Here is a 21,334-nt window from a genome sequence, read left to right as displayed (position 1 = left end):
TGTAGACCTCAAACTTTATTATAACACAGTAATCCTGACAACATTTTGGTAATGATTAAGAGGTAGAAAACTGTATCAGTGCACCAAACTAGACACAGAAGGAGTAAAAACATACTGAGTCATTGAATTCATTTTTGATAAACCTGAAAGCATAAATTACATAAGAAAGAACTCCTTATTTGATAACTGTGGAGAAAACTGAAAAGCAGTCTGGCAAATTAAGCCTCTTCCAACAATAATCTGCGTCAAATTGTGTGTGTGTGTGTGTGTGTGTGTGTGTGTGTGTGTGTGTGTGTGTGTGTGTGTGTGTGTGTGTGTAAAAACTGAATAAAATGAAGGTTAGATTATTAAAACAAGTTAGGGGGGCAGATAGGTGGCACAATGGATAAAGCACCAGCCCTGGATTCAGGAGTACCTGAGTTCAAATCTGGCCTCAGACACTTGACACTTAAATAGCTGTGTGACCCTGGGCAAGTTGATTAACCCCCATAGCACCCTCCCCCCCCCCCCAAATTAGACACTATTTCATGAATAGGTATTTAAAAGACCCTTATCAATTACCTGATAAGGTTCTGATATTCATGATTTATAGATAATTAACTGAAATATGTTAGACCAAAAGCCATTACTCAATAATTACTGGTCAAAGAATATGAACAAACAGTTCTCAAAAGGATAATTACAATTAACAACCATATGAAAGCACAATCACTGATTATAAGAAAATGCATACCAAGATAAATGGGAAGTCTCCTTTAACACACAGCAGAAGTGGCAAAGGCAGAAAAAATAGGAGGTATTGTTATTGGAATTGAGGTGGGATGGTGTGCATACATAAAGATGTATTGTTAGTGGTGCTTCAAATTGGTCCAACTATCTGGAAAGCAGTTTAGGAATATGCAAAAACAGCTAAAATGTTCACACCCCTTTCCATCACTAAACATATTCTCCAAGGAGATTAATGCCAAGTAGACAAGGTTTTTAAACAAAGTAGATGCCCATCATTTGGGAAACGGCTGAAATTGTGGTATAAGAATGTGATGGAATATTGGTTAGTAATGGAATAATCAGAAATCAATAAGAAACAATAATTTAAATAATGGCCACAATTATTAAGTGTATAGAACCCCAACAAAACAATAGAAACTTAATGTTTGACATAATGGGGCCATATTGGCCCAAAAGGCAGGATGTTTAAAGTTTATTCCATTCACTTCTTTGCAGAGATGGGGTCCATGGGTGTGGAACATTGCATGTCAGATTCTTGTCATGTTTATTAATTTTGCTGAGCTTTTTTTCCCTTCCTCTTTTATTCTTTGTGATAGGGAATTGCTGCCTTGGAGAAATACAATGGGAAATACAGGTGATGTAAAAAGAAAACGTATCAATAAAAATTTATTTAAACATTTCTCTTCTAATTTTATGAGATAATCTTTAATATTCATGTCATATATCCGTTTTCAATTTTTTTGTGGAATATACTGAATGTTAGTCTAAACCTAATTTCTACCATACTGTTTTCCAGTTTTTCCAACAGTGGTTATCAAATAGTGAATTCATTCTTTAGCAATTGAGATTTTTTAATTTATTGAGTTCCATTATTTCTGATTCTCTTTTTTCTAGCTGTTTTTGTTGTTGTTGATTTACTTTTCTTAATCAAACAAGAGGTAGACGCCCTAACAAATATATAATAATTTGAATTATGTACAATTTGAAACTTTAGTGCAAACAAAATTAAATATCTACAATAAGGGTGTGGATCAACTCAGAAAAGTAAATAAATGAAATAGGCAAGATGAAGAATGGGGCAGCTAGGTGGCGCAGTGGATAAAGCACTGGCCCTGGATTCAGGAGGACCTGAGTTCAAATCCAGCCTCAGACACTTGACACATACTACTAGGTGTGTGACCTTGGGCAAGTCACTTAACCCTCATTGCCCCACAAAAACGAAAAGCTGAAGAATCAGAAATAATTTAATTCTGCTTAATAACTGAACTCAAATCTGAAAAATAAACCAAAACCTAGTGAAAAAATCTCCCTATTTGAAAAGAACTGCTAGGAATATTGGAATGTAGTCTGGCAGAAGTTAGGTTTATATTAACAACTTTCACTATGTTCTGCACTGAATTTAAAAGGGATACACGATCTGAATATTAAAAAATCATATTAAAAAATTTGAAGAGAACCAGATTAGGTACCTTTTACCATTTTGGGTAGGGTGTGAATTATTAACCAAATGGGAAAATGATGTTTACAAAAGATAAAGAAGAGGAAATAAATAGACATGGTGGGGAAAGGGGGGAGAGGGGTGGCAAATTTCTGTATAAAATATCTCTGATTAGAGTTTAGTGTCTAAAATATATAAATAGCTTACAGAACTACATAAGCCAAAAAGCCCTTCCCAGGAGAAAGAGTCAAAGGGATATAAAAAGCCAGTATTCACAAGAATTGGAAGGAATTAATAATCATATGAAAGTGCTCTGAATCACCTATAACAAGAGAAATGCAAATCAAAGTATATCTTGAGGTTTACCCTCACATGCAGCAAAATGGCAGAGATGACAAAAGAATAGTAATGGTTCATGTGTGAAAGATGGAAAGACAGGGATTGATAGGAAAGTGAGTTAGTACAACTGTTGTGAAAGGCAATTTGTGATTAGAGAAAAAAGTAGTTAAAATGTCTATACTCCACCCAAAGAATACACTGTTAAACATAAACACGAAAACATTTATCACAGCAATCTTTATGTCAGCAGAGAGCTGGAAACAATGTAGATGCCCATTAATTTTGGAATAGATAGAAACAAATACATGAATATAATAGAATGTTACCATGTTAGAAGAAACAATGAAGCATGGGAATGGAATGGAATGATGCAAAATCAAGTGAAAGTTGAATCAGGAAAACATTCTAGACAATGACTACAAAAACATACATAGAAAAGAGAATAACCCCATAACTATTGAAAAAATAATGATTTGAAATTACAAAGATCAAGCTTGGGCATCAAAAAGATACTTTTTTTAAAAGAAAATGAATGTTGCTAAACCATAAAGCAAAAATTTGGCCTCCCAGAAAGAGCTATAAGATCATAATATCTTCTACCTGTGCTGAAGTGGAGACTATGGGTTCAATTTTGTGACGTTGCGTATAACATATTTTGCTGATTTACCCCCTCTTCCTCTTTTTCTTTTTATAAATAATTTGTCATAAGGAAGGGTTCTCTGGGAAGGGAACAGAAAAGAAGTCTAGCCAATGTAAAAACAAGATATATCAGAATCAAGCAATTTTTGAGAAAATAATTTTTTTAAAAGATACTAACCCCTAACTACTGAAAGGTGCCAGCTCTTTGTTCTTGGTGGGAGCCTGATATGAATTGGTAATCCTAGAAGTTTAGAGTTCTATTTTTATCAGACATTTTTTATTTTTATAACTCAGTAAGTATTTGCCAGTTATAAGGAAGAAGATATTGGCTGCATCTTCCAAAACATAGACAGTTTTCTTTCTAATAATTGTTTTCACTGACAGTATTGCTTATTGCACATCATTTTAAGTATTATACACAATTTTTAAAATCAACTAGCCATTTTCATTGTTCTTTTCTTATTGTTGAAATTCAGTATTATATTCTCTCTCCTTAGTGTTAAAGGCATAATTTTGTTTTCTTATTTCAAGGCTTGAAAGATTCTCATTTCTTAACATGGAAATGTTGAAAGTGAATATTTTTTTTTAATGAACTTAATTATTTTAAATAATGTTTGAAAAACATCTCATTTCATTTTGGTTTTAATATTAAGATAACTTTTAATTTGACGAAGTGTACCTATCAGGCTGAATCTTTTAGTATGAAATTAATATTTTCTTTCAGTATCTAAATAAGACTGCCTGAAATTAACTCTTATAGCTCTTAGCACAGTGCCTGGCGCATAATGTTGTTGTTGAGTCATAAGCTCTTCATGACTCTATTTAGGGTTTTCTTGGCAACGATACTGGTTTGCCATTTCCTTCTCCAGCTCATCTTACAGATGAGGAAACTGAGGCAAACAAGGTTAAGTGACTAGCCAGTGGTCATGTAGCTAGTGTTTTGTGGCCAGATTTGAACTTAGGAAGCAGGGTCTTCCTGATTCTAGACCTGACACTCTATCCACTGCTCTACCTAGGTGTCCTGGTACTTACTAAAATGCTTACTTCAATATGTAGTTTCTTTTCTTGGCTACCATTACTCTCATCTCTGAAAATTTGTGTTTTCATCTGTAACTTTACCTTGTTTAAATTATGATTTGTCTGTTCTGTTAAAAGACCCATATCTCTATACTTTTCATGTTGTTTTTCACATGGCAACCTTTGTTTACCATAGGATTTCTAATCAAGATTGTTTATCAATAGATCTTTAACTTTAAATAGGTTTATATTTATTTTAAATTATTTGTACTTCTAACATTATAGTTTACTCTGAATTTGCATCTGAGTATTTCTACTCTAAGATGATGTTTTTCTTTTTTTATATACTACATATTTTTCCCCAATAACTTTATTTTCAGTTCTGAATTCTGTCCTTTTCCCTCCTCAAGATAAAATGTTTCTCAAACAAATTTAATACAATAGCTAGCATTTACATAGTACTGTAAGATTTATTGCGTATAATATTTTATATAATAATATTGCATATAATAATTTATTTGATCTTCATGATCACTCTGTGAATTTATCCCATTTTACAGATGAAGAAATAAGGCTGAAAAGTTAAATGACTTGCCCAGAGTCACACAGCTAGTGTCCAACCCAGGATTTAAGCCCAGATCTTCTAATTCTCTATCCACTATATCATCTAGCTTCATATTTTGATGACAGTTGTCTGTAAAAATTGAGAAATTGACTTGGATTACTAGTATGTTTAACAGCATACTGAATTTATTTTCTAGGCAAGTTGGACAAATGCAAGTAAAAAACAACGTGAAAAATTACTTGAGCTAATACGTCGTCTCGCGGAAGATGATAAAGATGGTGTGATGGCCCATAAAGTGTTGAACCTATTGTGGAACTTGGCCCATAGTGATGATGTACCTGTTGATATCATGGACCAGGCTCTCAGTGCTCACATTAAAATCTTAGATTATAGTTGTTCACAGGTAACCATTTGCTAGTTTGTTATTATTTTGCATCACATTTTATTATTATTTGGATGGCTTCGTTATAAGATTATTCCAGATTCCAGCATTGATATTGTGGAATGATCTTTGAGAATTGGCCTAATTTCTCTCATCTCGGGTCTCTCTCTCTATCTTGTAATTCCCATTACCTCTCTCATTCTAAGTTTTAATTATTGAACATTCTAAACCCAATTAAGGTAAATTGAGGTTTAACACTTTTGATGTCTCTCGTCTGGCAAATAATTGTGAAAACACCATGTTGCATAATTAAAAAACAGTTTACTTGGAATGCCTCCATAAATAAAACAATGTGTTTTTGGTTTGCCCAGCCATAATCAAATTTAAGGTTCTGGGATGTTACTTACAAATAAATTAATTTAGTCTTATTATGGTGTTAAATAAATATTGATTTTCCTGAATAGTGAAATTTACTGCATATGCTAATGGCCACATAAGAGACCCATTGATTCTCTTATATGTTTCATATAAAAATGTGCATTTGGAACATGTATCCCTGGATGAGTAGATGGAATTTCTTCCAAGGTTAATGTGAAACAAAATCTCATTTATTGAGCCCTATTTTTCTATTTCTTACTGAATATTTTTGTGGGAAAACTTTGCCCAAATAATTGAATTTTCCCCCTTGGCAAAGTGGGAGTTAAAATTCTGGTAAACTGAAACTGGCTATTTTATATATTCTAGCTGTAATGCCATCTAAGGAGTGATAATAACCAGTACTTTATCACTTTGGGAATATGAATTGTAGCTGTAACATTAAGTTTTTTAAAAGGGAACAATAATTTCTATCAGACACTGAAGGACTTTATCTCCTATTTTAAATCTACTTGTATCTCATTAAACTGGATGCCATAAGAACCTGAAAATTTTATTTTCCGTGAGGTTCAGAGAACATAAAATGATTGAGTTCTCTTTTCTGAACATTTGCTATGTGATTGGTATGTAAATATTTATATTACTTCAATGTGAATAATAGTTTTAAAGGAAAGTATCTGACACAAGGGCATTTGTTTATTTAGAATAACAAATCAGACACCATTAAAGTTTAACAGATTATAAATTGTTATGATTTCATCTTTATTCACACAAAAGAAATGACATTAGTTCAGGTAAAAATGTTGCTGTTCAGTTTTGTTTTAATCATGTCTAACTGTGACCCCAATTAGGTTTAGTTTTACTTGGGGGGTGGGGGGTTGTTTGTTTGTTTTGGGCAAAGATACTAGAGTGCTATTCTCTTCTCCAGCTCATTTTACAGATGAGGAAATTGAAAGTGACTTGCCCAAGGTCATACAGCTAGCAAGTATCTGAGGCCAGATTTGAATATGGGAAAATAAGTCTTCCTGATTCCAGACCTGGCACTCTATCCACTATACCACCTAGCTGCCAGCCTAAAGTAATTCATTTTAAGTAGAAAAAAATGTTTTTGTAATGGTTCCAAGAGTTCAATGTGTTAGAGAAATGGCGTGCCTTTTTAACAATCTTTATTTAAATATGAGCATTTGATAGATTCCTTAACCTTATAAAAATAATCACTGAAGTCCCATCCAAAAACATTAGGATTATTATACAAATGCTGTGACTTGGGTGGCCAATCTTTCAATTTATTAAAGGGTCATACAGACTTAGACATTTTCTTTTGTCTTAGTAAAGGTTGTAAAGTATAAGTTTTATAAACAAGGTGTGTCTACTTTAAAATATGGAAAAATACTTTGAAGATAGAATTCTTTTATGGCTACAGTGTACATTAAACTCTGAAATTTTATCTTTTAAGGATCGAGACACACAAAAGATTCAATGGATAGATCGTTTCATAGAAGAACTTCGCACGAATGATAAGTGGGTGATTCCTGCACTGAAACAAATTAGGGAAATTTGTAGTTTGTTTGGTGAAGCACCACAAAATTTGAGGTATGGATCTTTTTTTCCCCACAAAAACAAATTTTAAAAAATATGTTATGTAGAAACATGTCTTTAAAGCTCATGGGTTATAAATTTGAAGATAAAACTCTTGAGATTTTTAATATGTTATGAATAGTGGAAAATTGGTATTGGAAATGATTATTATGGGTTTGTGGGACAGAATTAGATCAGAAAGTTAAGAATGAAGGAAAAGGAAAATTAGGTTGAAAACTATAATTTCAAAATAATAGGGATACAGTTATATAGTAAGAGGAATATTAAAATTTTAGGAAGTAAACTCTAAAATATTGGGAAATTTAAATATCTTAAACTACTTTATCATAGTATTTGTTTTTTGTTTTTAAGTGTTTTTATCTTCCTTTGCAGCTTGGGAATCTAAGAATGAAATGGCCACATAACCTTATTCTTATTTGAGAAATGAGCTGGTATAGGTTTTGAAATTTAAAAAAAAATTAATTTAAAGAAATTAATGTTAAAGTAGCTCTCAAAATTATGAACTTAATCCTTCCAAGTGACATCCTTGTGTTTCCTTACCTTTAAAATACATTTTTCCACTGTTAACATAAATGTGTATGTATGTTTTGCATTATCATGTAAAAGCACATGTGAAAACATACACATACACAATTAATTTGTTACGAATGAGGATTATTCATAGAAGTTTTTTTAATCAGAGCCTTTTGTTTCCCATTTTCCCCTTATTTTAATAAATTCATATTTTGGGGTAACTTTTAGGGGAAATTTTGTTTTTAAAATTTTTATAACACAAAGCCTTATTTTGTCCCCAGTAAGATTTTATCATTTATTTAAAAGGAATGTTTTACAATATATATTTCATACTATAATTTTAATTTCTTTAATACCACTATATTCTTGTGGTCTTATTATTGACAATTCAGAGAGAATTATTACAATTATAATCATTCTTTTTTTAATTGATATTATTTTCAGAACTGAAATGATTCATGCTTCTTATAAGAATTGCCAGCTCCCTCTTTTCCTTTCTCCTTTTTTAGAAGTTTCTTGTCTTACTGAATACTTGAATTTTCAGGCATTTAAAAAATTTTAGTGGCCTGATGATTAATCTTAATTTGAATAATGTAAAATATCTGCAACTGAATATTTTTGCCATTTAATTGATTTTATGGTGATGAGTTTGTAATTAACATGTACAAAATGGAGGCAGCTAGGTGTTATAGAAAGAACTTTGAAGTAGGAATCAAGAGAACTAGACATAGTTAATACTTTGTTTTTGTTTTTTGTTTTGTTTTTGTTTTTGTTTTGTTTTTTTGTGGGGCAGTGGGGGTTAAGTGACTTGCCCAGGGTCACACAGCTAGTAAGTGTCAAGTGTCCGAGGCCGGATTTGAACTCAGGTACTCCTGAATCCAGGGCCAGTGCTTTATCCACTGTGCTATCTAGCCGGCCCCATAGTTAATACTTTGGAGGGAAGTGCAAAAAGACTTAATATTTGTTCTAAACTTAAGTGGAAAGTGGGTTTTGAAACTACATTTGTTAACTGAAAACTATGTGGCTCTTGAGAGAGTTCATGTAGAACTTCTTTCTTAATCCAAGGTTAAATATGCTTTAAAAAAAAACAACTATTAGTAATCCTTAGTTCTTCATCCAAATGATATTCAATGCTGAATGGCTTACGTTTTTATTTAAGTGTAACTTTCAGAAATGGGGGTTATACATGGAAATAATTGATAAAACTACCATAATTTGTGATGACCCTTTACTATTTAATAACACCGAAAATATAAATTTAGGTATAGATTGATAATAACCCAGTGACATTGAACCTCAGGGCAAAGGTTAAATTTTGGAAGCAAACAGATTTATTTGCATTGTTCACTGAACTTTTCCCTCAGATTTAAATTTAGACATTTATAAAGCAGAGTGTCTTATAATCTCTCCCCATTCCAAAACTCTTGACTGGAAGTTCAATCTGAATTCAGCCTTTGAGCTTTGGGGTACTAGGAACAATTGTTCCCAAGATGTAATAAAAGAAGTAACTACTTATACATTAATGCTTTTCAGTGGGCATAACATTAGAGATAGTGAAAAAACAAGGAATAAGTTTCTAGTTTCATTTGGTCGTTAATGTGGGGGGAAATTTATGTTGTTATAAAGAAGGTGTCATTTTGGTGAGGAGTGGAAAGTGGTAATGATTTTTATTTATATAACAGGAAAAGAAGGCAATTGTTATTAAGCAGTATATAAAATATTACCTCTTGAATTTCTTACAGGGTCACAGAAAGATGCTTAGTTTAGTATTTATTACAATTACATTCCAAATATAGCTATAATACAGCAAAATTTTAAAATAAATTCAAGTTATAGAAATGTAGTATTAGAGCAGGAAAGCCTTCAAATCCATTTAGTCTGCTAAATGGTAAGGAAGATGAAACAGAGAGATTGAGTGGTGTGTCTAAGATCACGTAGTTGGTTAAGTAGCAGAGTCCAGCTTCAAAGCCAAAATACCCCTCCAGAGGTATTCCAGTAGGATACTTTCTACTTATTTCAAGGGCATTTCCAATATGTTTTATGAAATGTATATATCATTTAAATAAGTATATTACCTCCCAGGATTAGTACTTTGGTATCTTATTTTTTTTATTTACTTATTTTTTTGGTGAGGCAGTTGGGGTTAGGTGACTTGCCCAGGGTCACACAGCTAGTAAGTGTCAAGTGTCTGAGGCTGGATTTGAACTCGGGTCCTCCTGAATCCAGGGCTGGTGCTCTATCCACTGTGCCACCTAGCTGCCCCACTTTGATATCTTTGATACCTAATAAGCTTGTATTTTTTTCTTGATGGAACTTTTCACAATTCAAGAAATAATTTAATAAGTTAGTATATGTAAACATTCTGATTTTTTTAATATAGCAAATTAGTTAGGAGTCAAAACCTTTAGGGACTGGTTTAGAACAAAATACTTTTCCTACTAGCTTCAGACCCTGATTTTTGACACTATTAAAATAGAAAACCAAACCAAAAGTGTCACCAGTGGAAATATGATAGAGGATAATGAAGAAATAAAAGAATAGACATTAAAGAAAACACTCAAAACTACTAAAATGGAAAATGTCTCCATTAAGACATGCTGTCATTTCAGACAGCAATCTATTTTTATTTGTCGTACCTAATCTTCTTTCTTGCAAGCCATGTCAACAGTATCTACTATTAATAGTAAAGGGTCATCACAAATTATGGTAGTTTATCAATTATTTCTATGTGTGACCTCCATTTATGAAAGTTACACTTAAATAAAAATGTAAGTCATTTCATTAGACTCCTTAACTGCTTTGGTGTGAAGTCACCAGAAAGCCTTATGGCTTTTCAAGAGATTATAGAAGAAATTAGAGAATGCTGATATACATTTTTCTTATTCAATAATTGTGCAAGAGTGAGGAGGTACTTCTAATAAACTATGTTTGTATTGTTATCCTTTTAAAACAAAAGTACAAGCAGTCTTATGTCTAGTTGCTCAACATTAATGTCATTGTAACTGTGAACCTGCTTTTATCTGTGATAATGCAAAATGTTCTTTTATTCACGCCAGCAGTTAAATAAGAATGTGTAAATTCTTGATAAATTCAGTAATTAAATGTCACCTTATACTATTATATGCTATTTGCATTTCAGTCAAACACAGCGAAGTCCACATGTGTTTTATCGTCATGATTTAATCAATCAACTTCAGCACAATCATGCCCTAGTTACTCTGGTAGCAGAAAATCTCTCTGCCTATATGGAAAGTATGAGACAGTATGCAAAAGGTAAGTTTGATTAAGGAAGTCCTAAACCAGAATAAATTTAATAATTTAGAATATGTCATCTCACTTAAACATTTGTTTTCTTAACAATATTTCCTTATTTTCTTGTTTGTTCAACCATATTTTTTTTTCATTCTTTTATTTATTTTTTTAATTTTGTTTTTTTTTTAGCAGCAAACATTTATTTTATTTTCCATTTACATGTAAGGGTAGTTTTCAACGTTCATTTTCATAAGATTTAGAGTTCCAAATTTTTCTCCCTCCCTTTCCTCCCCCCTCCACAAGATCATAATCAGGTTATATATGTACAATCCACAAGTGTTCTTTTTATCAGTTCTTTCTATAGGGATGCATAGTAAGCTTCCTCATTAGTTCCTTGGGATTGTCTTGGATCATTGCACTGCTGAGAGTAGTTAAGTCATTCACAATTGCTCATTGAACAATAAGTAAAAGATTATATGAACAGCCCAAGTTCCCATGTAATATTATAACAGTAAGAGGAAGTTTCTTCAGTGGAGCACATACTCAAAGGCATGGACAGGAATTGCATGTGACACAGGGGTGAATGGGTTTTGATCTGTGGTGTTAGAGGGACTAAACCGTTGAATGAGATTACTATCGTAGTGTTCTTTGAGAAGGTACCATGTTTATTGTATAAGGGATGAGAAGATACAAGAGAACAAATCTGATTCATTTGAGTTTATGTAGCACTTTTCCTTCCAAAATCACAAGTTGCCGTAGGACTATAGACACCAGCCTGTCATTTGAAGATTGTTAACTCATAATTCCATTATGGGAAAATTTCCATGATTCTACAAATTACTGTATGGTTTCCTTTGTCTAATTCTTTTGTAAACCCCACCTAATGTGATTTGTTAAAGTGCTGTGCAGTCAGTGCTTAATAAGTATTACTGATTTGGCTACCTAATCATATAAGAACTCAAAATGGGGCAACTAGGTGGCGCAGTGGATAGAGCACTGGCCCTGGAGTCAGGAGTACCTGAGTTCAAGTCCAGCCTCAGACACTTAACACTTACTAGCTGTGTGACCCTGGGCAAGTCACTTAACCCCAATTGCCTCACTAAAAAAAAAAAAGAGAGAGAGAACTCAAAATAAAATATTGGGTGTTGGGGGAGTAAAAAGGAAAGGGAGGCATAGAAAAAGAGTAGTAAACAGGAGCCCATATCTACCAACAATTCAGTTCAAGCAGCATTGATTAGATTCTTACTATGCACCAAACACGGGACAAAAAAACAGCGCCCATTACCCTCCTGACTTGTCCGTGATTGTATAGCTAGTATGTATCAAAGACAGAGCTTCAACCCAGGTCTTTCTGACAATGTAACTGCCCTTCTTCTATCCACTATGCAACATGGCCTTTCACACACAATATACTGAGCATAACTTAACCTTTATTGATCCCTTGAAGCTGTTGTTATGAACACTGATTCAGTTTACTTAATTTACACTTATTGAATGTTATATATAAAACAAGTAATGGAATGGGAAATTTTAAAAGGTAAATAGTAGTCCTTGCATAAAGAGTCTTAGAATCTCATACGAGACATGAAACTTGTGAAAGTAACTAGACTACAATGTCTGTAGTATCTAGACTTTTTTGTATTTTGTTGTAGTAGTAACACTCTCACAGCCTCTTGTTTTGAATAGGGGTGTTTTCTCTTAGAGAATCATAGAATTTAGAGATGAAAGGAACTTAAGTGAACACCTCTTATAGATGAGGGTACTAAAACCCATTGTATAGGATCACATGGGTAGGAATTAAGTGTAACTAATATTTGAACCTAGGTTATTCCCCCCCCCCCCAATACAATGTTCTTTAATAGAATCAGAATTTGAGAGTTGGAAGGTTTCTCTATAGCCATTTAGTCCAACCAATTCACAAAAAAGAATCACCATTGTATAAAACCTGATGAATGTTGCCAAGCCTCTTCTTGAAGCCCCTCCACCACCTCTAGAGGCAGGCTGTTCCAATTCTGGATAGCTCTAATTATTAGGAAGCTGTTCTTGGCCTAAAGAGGCCTAAATCAGCCTCTTTGCCACTTCAGTCATCATTCCTAATTCTGCCCTCTGGGGCCAAACAGTTTTAACCCCTCTTACAGCTAATAGCCCTTCGAACAGCTTTCATTCCACCTCCTCCTTGCCTCCCTGCCCCCCAAGTTGTCTTTTCTTAAAGCTAAAAATGACAGGTTCTTTAAGCTCGTCTTCATATGTCCTGATCTCAAGGCCCTTTCCCTGCTTGGATACTCCAGCTTGTCATTGTCATTATTGAAGTCCTCTAAATGAGAAAAAAGCCATCTGCTATAGAAGTTCCAATCATTGATAATCTTTGATATAGCAATTTCATGGGAGTGGTTCATTTGGAGTTTAGCAATCAAGGGAGATCACGAAAGGTTTTCTTTAGAACCTGGGATTTTAGTTGGGACTTGAAGGAAACCAAGAAGCAGAAATAAGGAGGAAGAATATTCCAGGCCTGTAGAGGGGTAAGTGTTCTTGTGTGTGGAAAAATAATGACTTCGCTTTTAAATGTGTTGAGTCGTTTTTCTTTTGTTAGTTGCCAACCTAATAACAGTTAGAAATGTCCAGTAGCACTTGTTTTTGTAGGACTGGAGCTCAGGGGAGAATAGGACATAAGAGAAGTACCCAGCAGTCATCTGCATTGAGATCACAATTCAAACCCATGGTAGTGGATAAAATCACCAAATGAAAAAGTATAAGAAAAAAAAGAGAAATAAGAACTAGGACAGTTAATTGAGGGATACCAACATTTAATGGCCATGACTGGAATGTATAGCAAAGGAGACCCAGAAGAGTTCAAACATACAGGAAGAGAGCCCAGGGAATCCGTGTCATTATAAACCTACAAAGCATAGAATTTCTAGGAGGACAAGGAATATTTCTTTCTGGTGTATCTTGTTGTCGCTCTGACAACAATTGTTATGAAGCTGAATCACCACATTGCTGGTGTGATTGAATCTTTGAACTTCAGATTTATTCAAATTAAGACTTTATGTATTTGTTTTGGGTATACTGATGCTGCCTCGAGAGAAAAGATAAGTTGCTATAGCAGTGGAATATAGATCACCGATATGCCATCTCTGTGCCATTAGGCATTAAATAATCTCTTAATAGACTTTTTATAGTAGACGGAAACTTTTTAAATTTCAAGTCAGCATTGCTATATTTGAATATATGTGTGTGATTCATGGTTTTCTTAATTTGCAGAGCATGGAGAATACGATCCACAAACTGTAAGACCAGGAAGTAGATATAGTCATGTGCAAGAAGTCCAAGAACGACTTAATTTCCTAAGGTTGGTTTTAAATTATTAGTTTTGCTTTCTTTAAAAGATAGATAAGAAATGGGAATTAACTAAATTGATTAATAGCACATAATGGTCTTGATTAGCTTAGCATTTGTTCTTTTCCCACATAAAATTACTTGCCCCCTGAAAATCTTTGTACCTTTTAGGGTTAAATGTTTAAATTCTTTCTTCAAAGAATGTTTAATGTTGAACCTTTGTAATTGCTTACTTTTTGTTTTCAAACACATGGTAAAAGTGGGATTCATTTGAGAATATTAATGTATAATTGATGGTGATGTTTCACCTGAACATTCTTGTACATAGCAATTGGAGAACTAGTAACTCTTGTAGTTACACTTAATAGATAAAAATTTCAGAAATAATCTGTGATTGGTTGACTTTCTTTCATGCTTCTGTTTGTATAAATTTTCTTCTCAGACTATTTTATAATTCTTTTCATTGACTCAGTGAAGTATTTGGTTATTTGAATCTAATTCATTGTAAATTGAGTGGATCTAAAAGATAAATGTTAATATGTTGATATTTAATAAATTGATTCACTTTAAAATGTACTCTTTTAAAAATGGGTGGACCAAAAACACAAGTCACCTAATTGAAGGGCAGTTGGGTGTTAAAAATAAAAACAAAAACAGAATTCCAGACTGTCATGTCTGGAAATGTGGGTTCTAAACTAGTATTTGTCACTAAATAGCTGTGCAAACATAGATAAGTCACTTGAACTCAGTAATTTTTGTCATCCATATAATGAGGCAGTTTGTTTGGTCAGATAACCATTACAGACTTTTCCAGCTTTTTCACTTTTATTCTGATAACTTTAGAAATTTTCTAAATGAAATGTTACTTTTTTTCTGCATAAGAAAGATTTTCTTAAAAGTTCAGTTATTTTGGGGCAGCTAGGTAGTGCCCTGGATTCAGGAGGACCTGAATTCAGATGCGGCCTCAGACACTTGACACTTACTAGCTGTGTGACCCTGGGGAAGTCACTTAACCCCCATTGCCCTGCAAAAAACAAAACATTTTTTAACAGTTGAGATATTTGGGGCAGCTAGATGGCGCAGTGGATAGAGCACCGACCCTGGAGTCAGGAGGACCTGAGTTCAAATTTGAACTCAGACACTTAACACTTACTAGCTGTGTGACCCTGGGCAAGTCACTTAACCCCAATTGCCTCACCAAAACAACAACAACAACAACAACAACAAACCCAAGTTGAATTATTTGCAAATAATTTTTCATTGCTATACTATAGCAACATATCAAATGTATATGTTGTACTCTTTAATGTGTAGCTAATTTGCTATAATGCATCTTTTTATATTAAAATAATATTGTAACAGGGCAGCTAGGTGGCGCAGTGGATAAAGCATTGACCCTGGATTCAGGAGGACCTGAGTTCAAATCTGGCCTCAGACACTTGACACTTACTAGCTGTGTGACCCTGGGCAAATCACTTAACCCCCATTGCCCTGCAAAAACAAAACAAAACAAACAAAATAATAATAATATTATTATTGTAGTGTCTTAACATCTTACAGGTTAAAGATTAACTTTTTCCCCTTTCTTTTTGCCCAACTTCAGTGAGTACTTCTGTATTCTTATAGCATGGCATATTCTAACTTCCATATTTACTTATTTAAGATATATGCTCTACTTATTTCCAAAGAGAATATCAAATAACATAATAAATATGACCAAAAAAAACTTAAAATAGACTAGTTTAAAAGAAATGACTTTTAGAGGATTATGGAATGAGTTAATTACTGCTGAGCGAAATTCAGGAAATTTTAAAAAAATACTTCTTCTGCACACTCTTCTACTTCCTTAATTCAATCATCCCATCAGAAAGCATTTTTAAGCATTTCTCATGTGCTAGGTGGGTACTATTGACAACTGAGAATACAAAGAAAAAAAAGGAAAAAAACAGTTCCCATCTCAAGCAGTTTTTCTAATGGAGAACACATATACAATGAATAGGTACATACAAGATACATACGTAATAAGTGACAGATAGCTTTAAAGGGAAAGACATTAACTACTGGAACACCTGGGACAAATGTCCTGCAGATGGCAGCACTTGAATCTTGAATAAAGCCAGAGATTCTCAGAAGGGGAAGTAAGGATGCAAGAGCATCCCAGTCATGAGGGACAGCTAATACAAAGGAATGGAGACAGGAAATCAAAAATTATGTGTGAGAAACACCAAGGAAGCTGGTATAGTTGAATAGTCATGTAAAAGAAAATTGGAAAGATAGGAAAAGGCAAAGTTTTGAAGAGCTTTTTAAATACCAAAGAACTTTATTTTCTCCTAGGGAATCATTGGCATTTGTTGAGTGGTTGGGTTGGGCTAACATATTTAAACCTTCACTTTAGAAAAGTAACTTTAGCAGCTATGTAGAGCATAGATTGGAGTGGAAAGAGACATAAGGGAGTTGCTGGTGAGAGTTGATGAGTACAGAAAAGCGGATATATTTTAGAGATGCTGTGGACAAATAAATTATAAGATTTGATAAACTGACTTGTGTGAAAATAAGGAGCTGGACACGGGACTGGGTTTGTAACCCGGAAGAATCAAAGGATAATGGTGCCCTTGACAGTAATAGAAAGTTCATAAAAGGGGTGAGTTGGGAGGCAGAGGTGAGAAAGCTAATCATCTGCTTTACATATGTTGAGTTTGAGATATCTGTGGGACATCTAGTTTGAAATGTATTGTAGCAGTAAATAGGTGATGGGGTATTCGAGAAACTAGGGCTGGACATAAAGATCTAGGAGTCATCTGCACAGAGATGGTAATCAGAGTCTAGAACCTGATGAGCTCACCAAGAAAGAATGTAGAAAGAGAAGAGTAAAAGACCTCGGGATACAACCTTGGGGAATACCCGCAGTTAGGAGCATGATCTAAGTGATAACTCAAAATACTAAGGGGGGAATGTTCATCTAGTTAGGAGGAGGAAGAAGACAGCAATGTCAGCAAAGCATCAGGGAATAATATCTAAAAGAAGTTCAGGCCCTCAGTACCTCTCTTCTGGACTGTTGCAGTAATGTCCAAATTTGTCTCTCTGCTTTCACTCCATCATTCATGTAGCTGCCAGACTGATAGTCTCTGTGCAGCTATCTGACCATGTCACTTGCTGCTTCAAAAGCTTCCCCTGGATCACTATTGCCTCTAATGTAAAATACTTACTTCTCTGTTTCATGATTAAAGCCCTTTGCAGTCTCACTCACTACCTCTCTAAACTTAATGCGTAATCTTCTACTTCATACTTTCAACTTAATGAAATTGACCTACATGTTTTTAAGTCCTTGACATCTCATTTCTTGCATCAATAAATTGATATAAATTGTCTCCCATGCCTGGAATGTTCTCCATTCTCATCTCTGCCACGTATAGACCTTAGTTTCCTTTAAAACTGAGCTCAACTTTTATCTATCAAATGAATCTTTTCTTGATCTATCCCTCATTTATCAAGGTTAGCCCTCCCTTGATATTACTCTAGGATCAAATACAAAATTTTTTGTCTGTCATTCAAAGCCCTTCATAAACCAAGCCCCTCCTAACTTTCCAGTCCTCATATCTTACTCCCTTCCATGTACTCATTGATCCTGTGACACTGGCCTCCTGGCTATTCAATGAAGAAGACTCCCCAACTCTTGCCTCCATTCTTGGATGTTCTCCCTCCTTAGCTCTGTCTAGAGACTTCTCTGACTTTCTTTAAGTCCCAACTAAAATCCTCCCTTCTCCAGGAAGCCTTCCCCAACTCCTCTTAATTCCATTTTCTTCCCTCTCTTGATTATTTTCTTCTTATCCTCTGCTTACCTTATTTGTACATTTTTTGTTTGTTGTCTCCCTCAGTAGATTATGAGTTTCTTGAGGGCAAGTACTGTCTTTTTATATCCCCAGTGCATAGCACAGTGCCTGGCACATAGTAGGCACTTAAATATTTGAGAAACTAGGAGAATAAACCCTGGGTTTTGGAACCAATGGACCTGGGTTCAAGTTCTTTGTCTTCAGTAGCTTTGAGACATTACACTAATCACTTGACCTTTTCCAGTTTCAATTTATGCATCTGCAAAAAAAGAAGAAAGGAAAAAAAGTAATACTACTTCATAACTAATTCAAATGAAATGGGTAGCTAGGTGTTGGAGTAGATTAAGTGCCAGGCCTGAAGTCAAGAGGAGTCAACTTCCTGAGTTCAAATATGGCCTCAGACACTTAGAAGTTATGTGATGCTGAATAAGTCACTTCACCCCGTTTGCCTCAGTTTCCTCATCTCTAAAATGAGCTGGAGAAAGAAATGGCAAACCACTCTAGTATCTTTGCCAAGAAAACCCCAAAATGGAGTCATGAAGAGTGGGGCACAACTGAGAATGACTAAGCAGCAATATCATCAAAGGAAATAATTTACATAAAAACTTAGAGAGAGAGAGAGACACACACACACACACACACACACACACACACACACCGATTTCCCCAGGTCCTGTCATTTCATTTCGATTCAATGAGCTTTTTGTGATCATAATTACTTACACTGTATTAGATTCTGGAGATATAAAGATAAAAATCAAAAAGTCCCTACTCGAGGACCATAACATTATAGAGGGAAATAACATGTACACAAAAAAGTAAATATAAGGTAAGGAGGGATAAGGCAAGGAAAAGATAATTCAGAGAATGGTAGGAAAATTTGAGAACCTATTAAGCCATAGCAAGTGGAAGAAATTAGGGAATGTGTCATAGAGGAAGGAAATGGTACCTGGGATGGGGCTTGAAGTGAAGTAAAGGTTCAGAGAATGAGAAATTCAGGAAATGAAGTCTAGATATGGAGGATACCCTATGTCAATGCATAGTAATACAATTTGAGATTAAGGCTAAAGAGGTAGATAAGAATCAGATTAAGGAGGGTCTCAGATGTTAGACTAGAGTTTTTAATGTGTCCTGGGACACAAAGAATCTAACAGGTTTTTTGAGCAGAGCAGTAATATTATCAGATCCCTTGGGAAACTTATTTTGGCAGTTCAACAGATTGTTTACTAGATGAACAAATAATGAGAGACTTCCATAGGATAGTATCCTTGGGAGTGGAAAGGAAGGGATAAATGTGAGAGAGGTCAACATAAAATTGATGAGAATTGACACCTTCCTATGGGAGGTGAAACAAGATAACTATGTAGATGACTATATGTTGGTATACTCAACCAATATGGGGAAAAGGTTAGAGGGGGAGCAGTTTTAGGTGGAAAGATGATGAAATTTAACCTGAGTCTTTGATGATAAAATCTTAACCAGATATTTACTGCTTTGGTTGAAATCTCTTAAAATTAGGAAAATAGAGTTTAGATGGCTTGTAGTTTGATTCCAAATTTCTGTATCCCTGAGGAAGATAATGTAGCTTGTCTTGTTAGGGAAGTAGGTCAGGATAAAGAGGATTAAATTTTTCTTTGTGCACCAAATAGTTTAGAAACTGACATTCCAATCAATGACTGAATTGTTGTGGCTGCCCTTTCCACTGAAATTACATTTTTTTGAAAACTGGATTAAAAGGGGGCTTGACAACTTTGCACATAGGGCAGCCTGTTACCTAACAGCCAGTTTTCTTTTAATCAGATTATGTTAAAGTCTTTCAAAAAGGTTAGAAGGCCAGGGTTTTTCATTTGCTTTTTTATCTTGCCATATCCCAGGACAAGACTTTTAGTCATTAGGAAATGAATTCAAAAACACTCCTGGGGGGGCAGCTAGGTGGCACAGTGGATAGAGCACTGGCCCTGGATTCAGGAGGATCTGAGTTCAAATCCGGCCTCAGACACACTTACTAGCTGTGTGACCCTGGGCCAGTCACTTAACCCCAGCTGCCTCACACACACACACACACACACACACACACACACACAAACAAAAAAAAAAACACTCCTAGGATTTTGTTTGTTTTTGCTGTTTTAATGTAAGCATTTGCCATTTTGAACTTGAGACTTTTGATTCCAAAAATACTCAATTCCTCACTGGGGCAGACCTAATTGATATGTGCTGAAGTAGTTTAATGTGATTGGTCTATTTCCTTATAATGTGGTAATTGGGCGGGGGGAGGGGGGGGTGGCAGATCTCCAACCTTTTGCTAAACCAGCTGGTGACCTCCATGCCTACTTTGCCATCTATTCAAAATTTGTATGAGAATCATTTATACACAGATTGATATTCTCAGTGAGGTTATTAGGAGGAAACAAGCAAGCTTTCAGAATTGATATTCCATAATGGCATCACTTAGTTCATAGGATTAAATATTTAAAACTGGAAGAGTTTTAGAGGTCATTAAGGTCAACCTTTTCATTTCACAGTTGAAGAAACTAGATGCCTAGAAAAGTTGTACATTGTCTAGAGTTACACAACCAATAAATGTCGGAGTCAGGATTTGAATGCTGATCTTCCCAAGTCCAGTTTTCTGTTCCCTTGTGCATTTGATCTAGTGGAACAAAACATTGCCTCAAAGGCTTTCTTCAAGCATACACCAAAACCTTTTAAGATTCCTTGAACGATATAACAAAGAAATTTTTTTCAATCTGCTGATGTCATATAAGATATAAAACAGGGAAATGTATACTTATAAAAAGTCTTTGCCAGTGAGATGAAGGATATCTAATGCAGAATTCGAGTTTAAAAGGGATTCTCTGGATGGGGACATCTCCAAATGTTCCTGATGTTATGGTGATATTATGATCATGATATCTTTGTAGAGCCTCCCTAGAATAGATAAATAACTGTTTAACATTTTGGGCCTCACAATCCACTCAGAAGGCAGTTAGAAGAACAACCTATAGAAATTGTTTATCAGAATGTATATATATGACAAATAGTACCAGTGGACAATGGGTTCGGTCCAGAGTAAAGAGAAGGTGGAAAACAAGCTGGATTGCTGTTAGGGAATTGAAAAACTTTAGTGACACAAAACTTCCCTCAAGGATAAAAGCCCATCTTTTTTTGGGTGGGGGGGAGGCAATTGGGGTTAAGTGACTTGCCCAGGGTCACACAGCTAGTAAGTGTCAAGTGTCTGAGGCCAGATTTGAACTCAGGTCCTCCTGACTCCAGGACCCGTGTTCTATCTACTGTGCCACCAGCTGCCCCTAAAGCCCATC

At 34.7% G+C, this 21,334-nt stretch overlaps 1 protein-coding gene across 2 annotated transcripts in view; it reads left to right on the top strand.

The window, feature by feature from the left end:
- Nucleotides 1-21,334, top strand: part of USP9X (ubiquitin specific peptidase 9 X-linked) — a 182,732-nt gene that overhangs the window by 55,202 nt on the left and 106,196 nt on the right. For both annotated transcript variants that reach the window (XM_043991999.1, XM_043991998.1), the window contains exons 11-14: nucleotides 4,924-5,130; nucleotides 6,941-7,077; nucleotides 10,736-10,869; nucleotides 14,110-14,197. In XM_043991999.1, the coding sequence (XP_043847934.1) occupies nucleotides 4,924-5,130; nucleotides 6,941-7,077; nucleotides 10,736-10,869; nucleotides 14,110-14,197 (566 nt within the window). The remainder of the gene's footprint in view (nucleotides 1-4,923; nucleotides 5,131-6,940; nucleotides 7,078-10,735; nucleotides 10,870-14,109; nucleotides 14,198-21,334) is intronic.

This window comes from Dromiciops gliroides, chromosome 3 (assembly GCF_019393635.1).
Source record: "Dromiciops gliroides isolate mDroGli1 chromosome 3, mDroGli1.pri, whole genome shotgun sequence".
In the NCBI taxonomy this organism is placed as follows: domain Eukaryota; kingdom Metazoa; phylum Chordata; class Mammalia; order Microbiotheria; family Microbiotheriidae; genus Dromiciops; species Dromiciops gliroides.
This window is presented reverse-complemented; position numbering and strand designations above follow the sequence as displayed.